The 11,476-nt window shown below is 35.3% G+C and overlaps 2 protein-coding genes and 1 long non-coding RNA gene across 3 annotated transcripts in view; all 3 read right to left on the bottom strand.

The window, feature by feature from the left end:
* The window catches only part of LOC103480324 (lymphocyte antigen 75-like), a 7,774-nt gene extending 1,870 nt beyond the window's left edge, over positions 1 to 5,904 (bottom strand). Inside the window, exons 1-3 of the mRNA XM_008435212.2 lie at positions 5,523 to 5,904; positions 5,060 to 5,420; positions 4,719 to 4,923 (exon numbers count right to left, since the gene is read on the bottom strand). Coding sequence (XP_008433434.2) covers positions 4,719 to 4,923; positions 5,060 to 5,420; positions 5,523 to 5,904 — 948 coding nt within the window. The remainder of the gene's footprint in view (positions 1 to 4,718; positions 4,924 to 5,059; positions 5,421 to 5,522) is intronic.
* On the bottom strand, positions 488 to 1,136 carry LOC108167216 (uncharacterized). Its single transcript, XR_001777582.1, has 3 exons — positions 1,068 to 1,136; positions 899 to 965; positions 488 to 726 (listed from the first exon to the last, which is right to left on the bottom strand). It is a non-coding gene; the product is annotated as an uncharacterized LOC108167216 (long non-coding RNA).
* Positions 5,905 to 10,956: 5,052 nt separating the features above from the next.
* LOC103480323 (snaclec purpureotin subunit beta-like) overlaps positions 10,957 to 11,476 on the bottom strand; it is a 1,111-nt gene continuing 591 nt past the window's right edge. Inside the window, exon 2 of the mRNA XM_008435211.1 lies at positions 10,957 to 11,318. Coding sequence (XP_008433433.1) covers positions 10,957 to 11,318 — 362 coding nt within the window. The remainder of the gene's footprint in view (positions 11,319 to 11,476) is intronic.

The raw sequence follows: 11,476 nt of genomic DNA, 5'->3' as shown, positions 1-11,476 counted from the left end.
TCTGAAGGAGGAACTGTTTCCATCTGACCACCTCCAGGAGTCTCTGAACAGACCAATAAAGATGTACTGTGATTTTGCAGTCATTAAATTTAACCCCTTGTTCACTTCTCCATCCTGTAGCTGCTTCGTTCCACTGATCAGGTCTGTGTGTTTCTCTCTGCAGTAACTCTGAGCTTCTGTCCAGTTCTTTGAGTCATAAATCAAGTGGTATTTCTGTGATGAATCATTTTCTGTGAAATTAACATGTCAGAGCTCAAAACACTTTCATATGTATGTTTTAATACAGACATGAATGAGAGGATTTAGAAAAACAGAGGACTGTTGTCTCACCACTATAGCAGAGAAAATTCTGCTTTTCATTACAGGATAAATCTCCCCACTTGAGAAAAGAAGGGACTTCTTTCCATATAATCCCACAGTTTTGGCCTCCAGTTCCCTTATTATTTGGTTCATCTTTTTCCCAGTTTGTTTCACTTTTATTGAACTCCACTTCAGGCAGAGACCAGTGCCATGATCTCTCTGCATTTGTTTGATCATACAGACCAATCCAAGCTTCATTTATGCCTCTTAGTGAGATACTGATGAGTCCCTCCATGTCCTTCATGTTATTCACTGTGGCCAGGTCAGTGTGATTCTCTCTGCAGTACTGCTGAGCTTCTTTCCAAGTTTTTTCCTCACTAAAATAGTGATACTGATAGAGCTGACAAACCATCAGATGATTCTGAGCTAAAGACAGAACAAAAACAAACTTGTTTAGAGTTATTCAGTCACATCATCAGCTTTATGTTAACCAGAATGAGACTTTTCTTGTGTCCCCTTCCAGTTATTTTATGAGAGCACATTAAATTACAATGATTTTAGATAAAATCTCAAAAATAATATTAATGCATGAGCTCACCCATCACAGTAAGAAGAAACAGATTCCACAGCATATTTACTTTGTCTGTTTTGTTTAGCGATGAACACTAAAGAAAAACAGAAAAAACAAAATTAAATCATAAATGCAATTTCCAGAAATCCCTTCCTAATATCATATCTACATACAAGGTTATAAAAGACAAACTTACATCTGGTTATGTCCGTTCACATGGATTCAAGATGATTGATGTTTGGTTGCAGACCGTCCTCAGTGAAATGCTCAGTGCCTGACACAGATCTCTTGTTTTAGCACATAGAGTCTATTTGAATATTCAAACCATAACCTCACCTGATATGCTGATGTTTACATCTTGTGATGCAATACTACTGTCACGCCATATGTAGATCACATTCAGCTTAGATTCCATTAATAACTTTCCAAAATATTGATTTTGTTCTTAAAAGTATTGTTTTCATAATTGTATGATTTCACATCAGAAACATAAGGCCTAGTTGGCCACTGCAACTTTTTAATCGAAATTATATTGTATTTAAATTGAACTTTACTTGTGCAAAATAGGTTGCTCGAAAATGGCACACACAAAGTTTATTTTAATATGTCTAAAATATACTCAGGATACTGAATTTTTGTATTTTTCACCTGGGAATTAATGGTTCTGACAGCAAATCAGATTATTTTTGACATAAACAGAAGAAAAGTAGACATGCTAATGTTTTTTATTCAGAATTTCATATTTATAAAATATATCAACAGTTGATTTTCTGGTTGAAAACTTGTTTTACAACGATAAACACGTGTTATTAGTAAGGTCAACACTGACTTTTTTATTCCTAAATAAAATAATAACCATTCACTATAGGAGCTGAAACTTTTTTTTTATTATGGAAAAAAACACACATCATTCAGGACAGGCTGTCTGAATCATGGAAGAACCCTGAAGCCATGGTAACTGAGCTGTAACCATGACGATCAGTCTGCAGGTTGGAGGTTCTTCTGGTGTTCTTCCTGATCAGTCTAACAATGGCTGATCAGGAGCTGCTGCCTGATGGCATCAATGGGCCGTCAACATTCATGTACAGAAACACACAGCAGAAAACGCATGCAAAGCTGAAAGAGGAAACCCAGAGAACTTCAGTGTTTACAGCGAACCAAAGTTTCAGTTCTTTTCATTCCTAATTTTACTACCCTGATAGTTCCTAACTGGGGTTTAAAAAGCTACAAGGATCAAATGTACAACTGTTTAATTTAGCTTATGCTGGTTTAAAAGAATGAGAAAGTTTATGAAGCACCAAAAACCTAAAGGAAAGTTGGTTCATCAAACGATGCTGTTAAACAATATTTAAAAATGGATTCATCAAAACAAAACAAAAATGTCCTCTCTGAATGTTTCATCTCATTCCATATTTGATGTTGTTTTATTTAATCTCCCGTCCAGCAGCGTCTCTCTCAGTGAGCCCTGACAGAGAGCAACACTTCACCTCTGGTGAGTCTGGATCAGGAGAGTCCAGTAACACAGTCAACATCACCTTACACAGCACGTTGTCATCCTATGTGCTTTTCTATTCCATTTTTTAATGGGCATCTCTGACATGAGCCTTACCAAGATATTTTTGAAGTAAAAATATTTGGTCAGTGAAAACAAGAGAGTTGTCACCATAAACAAGATTGTTTCCTCTAACTCTAAACATTTTTGTCCTAATTCAAGAACTGGAAAAACTAGCGTACTGCCTCCCTGTCCTTCATTTTTATTTAAATGTGATATAATATGTATAATTGTAGTGTAAGCAAATAGTTATTATGTTTGCCAAGTAAAAGGCGTGTAAAACACAAAAGCATTTAGATAAAACGTGCATGTATGTTCAGACACATGCTGCAATATATTGTCATAACTATTCCAGGATACAGTAGCTGCTATGCTAAAGGTAATGTGACATGTTACACACGACCCTGTTAGCGAAGCGCTAATGTTTAGAAAAATATCAATTTATCATTGACAATTAGCATTGGAGCCATGACAATAGACGACAATAGACTTTCATATGAACATATGCAATTATGACATACAGTAAGTGGCTGTATCTAACTGACTGTCAGTGATCACTGATCACTGACTGGTTTATAAATAAACCAGACTGTAAACAATGACTGTCCCCAGTCATTTTTTTAATCTTCAAAAGATTTAGCAATATAAATTAAACAAAAAAATGTTAATCATAGTCACACAGTTTGGATAGCAGTTAAATTGCAGTAAGAGTTTTAATTCAGCAGACTGATTCCAGATACTGATTCCAGATACGAAACGGTTTCATGTTCCAGATGAAGATGAAGCCGATGACGTCACTTACACTCACAAAAACACCAAACAGAAAACCAGGTCCTCCAAAACATTGTGCTGCTTAGTACATTTGAATTCATTTTTTAATTTTACTACTCCAGCAAGGAGCCATGATGACCCACAAGAGGGCGCTGTTTACTGTGAGGACAGCTGGCTGCAGGTCCAGTAAGCAGCAATAAAATATAACTTATCAATGGATAATTTACATTAATAGATATGTTGTCATTTAATGGTGTAGTGTGGCCTTTACTAAAGGAATAGTGATTTTTTTTTTGCCTCTTTGCTTTGACATTAATTTTTGTTACATGGATTCTCTTTCTCTCCATTTACATGAGTTTTGAGTCCTGCAGCAGCTGATGCTAAAATATGAAATTATCTATATAAATGGAGAAAAAAAATACATATAAGACCACTTTACAGATCCTATTATTTCACTAGTCAGTGAGTTGTTTATATAAACCAAAACAAACCATTTTATTAAAACATCTTTTTGTTTTCTACCTAAACACAAGACTTCTTGTCTTATTTATCGAACATGTTGAGTTGACTCAGTACTGTTTGTTTTTTTTAGGAATAATATATTCTGATAAGACAAATACAAAAAACATTTATGAATGCTAATTTGTGTTTCTCCTAAAATTCATTCCTAAAATGTTGCACTGAAGAGTTAATTTAGTGTTATGTTATTAACATAAATTATGTTAATAACATTACGACAAAACTGCTCTGCAACAAGTTCTATTGTTAAACATCTCAAAATACTTAATATATTTGATATTTAGATAGATGTTTTCAGATTCATATCACTATTTTGTTCACACTTTAAAATAACAGACACTGGAAAACTTTGTTTTTTACCAGTTAATTAGACTTATTCTTTAATTCTCAGGAGATTGTCAAGAATGCATCCATATTTTACAGAAGAATGATCTCCATAATGTTGAAGAGAGTATTACATCAAATTATGCATGGCTCTATATATACACATGTATCATATATGGCAGTTTAGACAGAAGAAAACATACATCAGACCTACAAGAGTTAATCCTGTATAAATGTGTATTTTGCTTATCTGCACTGGAAAACAAAATTTACAGGACTGTAAAAAATAAACTAAATGTTACATAATATTGCTCTACATAAAAAAAACACAGGTAAAAAGTTAATCATTGATTTTTTATCCTTTTCTTTGTACTGAAAGAAAAACCAGAGATGTGGAATTACAGCTCATAAGCTTTAAGTCTTAAGTCATGCTCACTCTGACTGCCGTAGTTTAGAAGAATTAGAGTATTACGTTGATTTACAATCCAAAATGATCAATTTAATGATAAAGAAGCAAAGAGAGCTCTCTTTACCAAAGAGAGTTTAAAAGTTGACACAGATGAAATTAAACTCTTCTCTGCCACTCTTTTGGAACCACCGATATTCCCCTCCTGTCTCCATGGCTCCAGACATGTCACAGTCATCAACCCGTCCATCAGAGGCCTGAAACACATAACTGACCACATCAGGACAGACAAAGAACCAGAAAGACTGAATGCAGTTGTAGCGCAGTCCTGTCCAGACAAAAGGAGTCGAGGCAAACTGGACTTTCTCCTGGATCCATCTCTGATCATCCTGGTTGGTGATGGTGACCAGGTCATGATGGCGAGTTCTGCAGTAGGATAAAGCGTCCAGCCAGGTTTTATTTTCTTTGATCAGGGTCAGTCTATTTGCTGGAATACAAAAACAAAGGAAGCATCACAGCAGCCACTTTTATTAGTTTTCCGTCACCATGGAGTTTTTAATAAAAGATTAGCCTTAAAATGTGTTTAATTAATTTTAAGATCCGTTTAAATGACAACTCACCATCATAACAGATGAAGGGTTTTCTTTCATCACAGTTCTTATTCTTCCATCTGCCTCCATCATCAAACACAGTCACGGCACATTGACCACTGTTGATTATCTGATAATCAAACTGTAGATTCCAGTTTCTGAAGGAGGAACTGTTTCCATCTGACCACCTCCAGGTGTCACTGAACAGACCGATAAATATGTACCTTGAATTTGCAGTCATTAAATTTAACCCATTGTTCACTTCTCCATCCTGTAGCTGCTTCATTCCACTGATCAGGTCTGTGTGTTTCTCTCTGCAGTAACTCTGAGCTTCTGTCCAGTTCTTTGAGTCATAAATCAAGTGGTATTTCTGTGATGAACTGTTTTCTGTGAAATAAAAATGTCAGAGCACAAAACACTTTCATGTGAAAGTCTTGAAATAAACATTAATGTGATGATCTATATTAAAACAAATCAGTATTTTCTCACCACTATAGCAGATAAATGGATGATATTCATTACAGGATAAATCTCCCCACTTGAGAAAATTAGAGCCATCTTTCCATATAATCACACAGTTTTGGCCTCCAGGTTGGAGATTATTTGGTTCATCTTTTTCCCAGTTTGTCTCACTTTCATTAAACTCCACTTCAGGCAGAGACCAGTGCCATGATCTCTCTGCATTTGTTTGATCACGGAGACCAATCCAAGCTTCATTTATGCCTCTTAGTGAGATACTGATGAGTCTCTTCATGTCCTTCATGTTAGTCACTGTGGACAGGTCAGTGTGTTTCTCTCTGCAGTACTGCTGAGCTTCAGTCCAGTTCTTATTCTCATTAATGTAGTGAAAGTGATAGAGCTGACAGTCCATCAGATAATTCTGAGCTAAAAACAAAACAGAAAGAAAACAGTTTTAAATCACATTACACCAGAATAAAACTTTTCCTGTGTTCTCATCCAATGATTTTATGAGGACATTGACAAAATCTCCATATTTATTCAGAGCAACTTACCAATAACAGTAAGAAAGAACAAGTACCACTGCATGTTTACTGTAGTTTGTGTTGAGATCAACACTAGAGGAAAAGTTAATATAAAACAATGAATATAATTTCTAGAAATCCCATCCCAATAATAATAATCTATATTTATATACACTGTCATGAAAGACAAACTTACATTTGATTACATCCGTTCACAGGGATTGAAAATGATCCAACAGCTCGATGTTTGGTTGTCCTCAGGGAAATGTTCAGTGCCTGACACTGATCTCTTGTTTTAGAGCATAAACTCTATTTTAAAAAAAAGAATAAACACCTCTGCTGATTATTTGCATCATGGAATTCAAAACAACTGTAATATCCAAGGTCAAGTTAGGCATCTTTCCATATAATCCCCCAATTTTGGCCCTGATAAGTATTTGGTTCTTCTGTGTCCCTATTTGTCTCACTTTCATCAAACTCCACTTCACACAGAGACCAGAACCATGTTGTGGTACCATGTGTTTGATCATGTAGACCAAACCAAGCTCCACTTTTATTTCTAGCTGGTGAGTCTCTTCATGTCCTTCCTGTTGGTCACTGTGACCAGGTCAGTGTGTTTCTCTCTGCAGTACTGCTGAGCTTCAGTCCAGTTCTTATTCTCATTAATGTAGTGAAATCATCATATTGACCTAAACACATTCAAAAACTTGAAATGACATAAAGACACAGTAAGATACCAACTTAACAATAATTATATTATAGGTATTAAAAACTTAGTTTGTACGTTTAAATTACTTTTGCTAAATATTTTAACCCTATTGTTTATGCTAATGAACCACTTACCTGAAAAGACAAACAACATATACTCTGTCAGATGGACGAGTTTTGCACCGTTGGAAATAAAAATCTAAAGTTAACAAGAGAATGGACATAGTTTTTTAAAAACTAATTGAAGATAAAAAAATAAACTCTCCAAATAGGTAAGTTGTGCCCTTCAAGGACCTTTTCTTGAACATTCTGCTACATTTTGATTTATATTGTGATTTTTTTTTTTTAATTCAGAGCTGTAGCTTACTTAATAAATTAACTGTCCTGTCTTCAAGAACTATATATTTTTGTCTAAAACTCTTCCTTACAGGCAGTGGCTCAAAAAGTGTGTATGCAGGGTATGCAACGCATAGGGGCGCAACACCAGAGGGGGCGCCAAAACCCCGTCACAAATTTTCAGTCTGGAAGCCGGAATTCATGTCTTTAGTTCTCAAAACGTTTAATAATGTTTCAACCTGCGCCACCCTTTGATGAAGGAAGAAATAATGGCCAGAGCTTTCTGCTTCATGTTACACTAAACATCCTCCAGCAGTGCTACTGGTCACTAACAGCCTTCTGATGTTAGGCAGGAATTTGTTCACCCAATCAACTCCCTACATCCAGTGGGTGGTGCAGTTTGCTACAATCGATAGTAGCCACACAGGCAACCCGCTAGAAGGAACCAAATTCATCCAGTACAACACTTTTATTCTACTGGTTGAGAGGTTGCCAGGCGACTGTGCCAAAAGGTGTTTCCAAAAGCGAGCAGAGAGTCCAAGCAGAGAGCAAATGTGAGCGCGAGGAGAAATTTGGAGTACAAGCATTACAAGTTTTGAGAAGAAAGACATGAAGTCCTGCTTTCAAAATGAAAATGTGTGCTCTTGGATTATGGAAGAAAGATTCCTCCATATGAGATCCACCCCTATTTTGTTTTGACCAATACGTTTGTGACATGACTTTGACATGCATATTGTGCACCAGTTATTTGATTTTTGGAAATTTAAATTTTCCATAAGGTTACAGGTTGTCTGTAACTACGTCCCTGTTACTGTGTTCACATCTAATTCTAACAAAAACACAGATGGTGTTGAAATGTTACCCTCTAGGAAGTTTATATATTAGAGATAAACATGGTCATTCAGTTCCATCCCTTTCTGCTTTTACAAATCTGATGTCTTTCAGTGCAGCCGTCCCTGATTCAGCTGGTTGAAGATGCATACAGTGAACTAAGTTTATTAATAATAATTCAGACTTTAATCTGCCATTAGTATTAATACTATGAGGATTTCCTAGGATTAAAACCTATAAAAATACAGAGTTGTGGTTTCCAGGAAGGTTTAATACTTGTCTCATTTCCAAAAATTGTCATTTTTTGTTAAAAACACATTAAACTGTGTTTAAATCCATTGCTACACAATTATAGAAGCAAGCTTCTACAATTGTAAACGAATAAGAGGCATTATACAGGCATATTATTATCAATACAAATATTAATAATTATTTAAGAAAGTAATAAACCCATGGAAGCATAACAATCAATAATAAGTTTAGTGAGAAACCTATTGGAGTTTAGCAAAACATATAATACACACAGTTAGCTATCAACTGTCTGAAATTTACATAGATATTATAAAGTCACTATATATTCATTTTTGAGAGGAAATTAAATTGGATTTACTTTTAATTAAGTTTTTAACCAGATAATTTATGCAGATCCACTTACCTTAAAAAAATAACCAACAGATGATCCACTGATTTCCTGTTAATTTCCTTTATATGTTTGTGCTGATAAGGTTTTTTTCTCTCTCCTAAATACTCCTATGGTAACTGCTTGACATATGTTTTTATTTTTTTCAGTATATGAAAGTTATTGTGAGTGTGAAGTAAAGAACATGAGTAAGGTCCACCCATAATTTGCTTTGACCAATAAGAGTTTAACAGCTTTTATTTGTTTTCTATGATTATTGGACACCATTTCCTTGAGCTGCTTCTGTTTTTTGTTTTTTTTCTCCTTTTTTTATTTCCCCATACATTTCAAGGTTGTCTGTTATTACATGTCATGTTGCTATGTTCACTTATGACCCTGAAAAAAAACGTAGATATGATACATTAATCTCCATGAGGTTTGTACAATGAAGATGAAAACTCCTGCTTTTAAAAGTTTGAATTCTTGGAACATGAGAACATGTCAGCTAATAAAACAGTGAAAAATGTACATCTGGTTACATCCTCTTCCAGGGATTATGTAAAAAAAATTTTCCCAAAAGTTTCCCACTTCTACATCCTGGATAAACGATGACCTATGTGAGCTCAGGAACAACATTTGAATATTCAAACCTCGTGAGAACATGTCACTCTACGTCTAAAATTATTTTCACTTCAGTGAAAATGTTGTTTAAATGCATATTTATTTATTTAGCAAAGACGTTGTTGTCAGAGTTAAGTTCCAGGTGGAAGAGCCACTCCGCCTCATCACCAGCTTACAAAACTTTTGATATCTTGTTAATATCAAAAACCCAGAGTCATGTCTGGGTTTCCCTCCTGGATCTGATTCTCACTCAGCTTGATCTCAGATAACCAGAAGAATTGAATTCACCCATTCACTCCGCCTGCTTAAATTATTATCTGTAATTTCACAATTTAAGATTACAAGACTGTTAAATAACTTCATTGATTACCATTTTCCATTAAGTGTTATTTCCTGTTTGGAAGCATTTCTTGCTCAGTCGCTGTTTTTCATACTTCCTTGACTGCTCTGCTCTGCTTTTCATAGAGTTTCCTTGTTTGTTCATAAATAGAACTCATTACATTATCTAATTAGCTTTTACTTCCTGGTGAAAGTTTCTAACATTGGACTTACAGAGAGTTCAGATGTACAAACTGTTTCCTTCTCTCACCAGAGTTCCTGTTTTTAGCTGCAGCATTTGAATATTGAAATTCTGAGATCAAATTCCCAAATGGAAAACTTTCAGATCTGGATGTCAAAAACTCTTTATTCTTGAAAAGACTCATAATATAACTGTACATTTCTTTCATTGATAAAATGAAAAGTGTATTTCAATGATGCTTGAAGAAGACAGAAATGATTTACCTGACAAACAGATTATCAGTTTTATGAGATTTAATATTGTCTTGTTAAATTAACAAACGTCTTTGTTTTACTTTCGAGATGAGTTTTAACATTTGTAACTTCAGTGGCTTCATTTCATGAGCTTTGGAATAATTTTACTGGATATTTACTGAAACTTTTAGCAATTTCATCCACAATAATATCCTCCACAAAAGTGATAAATATTGGTGTGCTGTGGTGGTGCAGGGGAAAAGCACAACCCATGTATTGAGGCCTTAGTCCTCATGCTGGTGGTTGCAGGTTTGATTCCTGGCCTGGTGACATTTGCTGCATGTCTTCCCTCTCTCTAATTGCCCTCTTTACTGTCAAACTACATACAAATAAAGGCCACTAGAGCCAACAAAGTCTTTTTAAAAAGTGATGAACATTGTTTATGTTTTATTATTTAATTAAACCACCATCACTAGCACTATCACTACTGAGATTAGATAATACGTCAAATATTCTAACCTTCAAATGTCTCTCCCCTGTGTTGAAAATGTGCTTTATTATTTCTAAAAAGCAACTGGAGAGAGGCACCAGCAACCCTCCCGACCCCACTAGGGACAAGGGTGTACAGAAAATGGGCGGATGGAACTATTAATATATTATATTATTGCTTCAAGACTTGATGTAACCTCATTTCTGCAGCAACAATAACTTATGATCACATGAACCAGCTGAAATCCAAATTGTGAGCAGGAGTGAAAAGAAAAATATATCTTAAATCTAGTGAATAAATAAATCAGCGGATATTTTGGTTATACTTTATTGTCTTTTTTGCTTTAATATAGTGAACAGTTAAATATGTGAGTGATCTGGGTAGCTTGAGGATATAAACATGGATATTATTACATCAAATTTAAAACAAGTTATGTGTGTTTTGAAAAATACCATAATTACATGATGTAAAACACAACATAAATCCACACAATAAAAACAACTATGTGGAATCATTTCTTTTTCTACATATATTAACATTTGAGTAGAAGAATAGGAGAATACGTGCTGTATAATACATCACTTATTCTCCTGAAGGATGTTTAGAACAAATGAAGTTAAACTTCTCTGTATCATTTTTTTTAAACCACAGATATTCTCCTCCCGTCTCCATGGCTCCAGACATGTCACAGTCGTCCATCGGTTCATTTTGGGCCGAGTTGTTGTATCTGACCACCTCGTCACTGACCCAGAACCACAAATCCAGAGTGCAGGCGTAGCTCAGTCCAATCCAGACAAAATCAGTTGAAGCAAACTGAGCTTTTTGCTGGACTAATCTCTGATCATCCATGTTGGTGATGGTGACCAGGTCATGGTGGTTCTCTCTGCAGTAGGTCAAGGCGTCTTCCCAGTTCATCTTTTGGTTGATCAGTATCACTGTACTGTCTGTGGAAATAAAAAGAAAAACAAACATCTCATCTGTAGCTTCGTTAAAGTTGTTATTGTGGACCATCCATCCATCCATCCATCCATCCATCCATCCATCCATCCATCCATCCATCCATCCATCCATCCATCCATCCATCCATCCATCCATCCATCCA

This window comes from Poecilia reticulata, linkage group LG18, assembly GCF_000633615.1.
Source record: "Poecilia reticulata strain Guanapo linkage group LG18, Guppy_female_1.0+MT, whole genome shotgun sequence".
NCBI lineage: Eukaryota > Metazoa > Chordata > Actinopteri > Cyprinodontiformes > Poeciliidae > Poecilia > Poecilia reticulata.
Note: the sequence above shows the minus strand (reverse complement) of the source record. Positions and strands in the feature narration are given on the sequence as shown.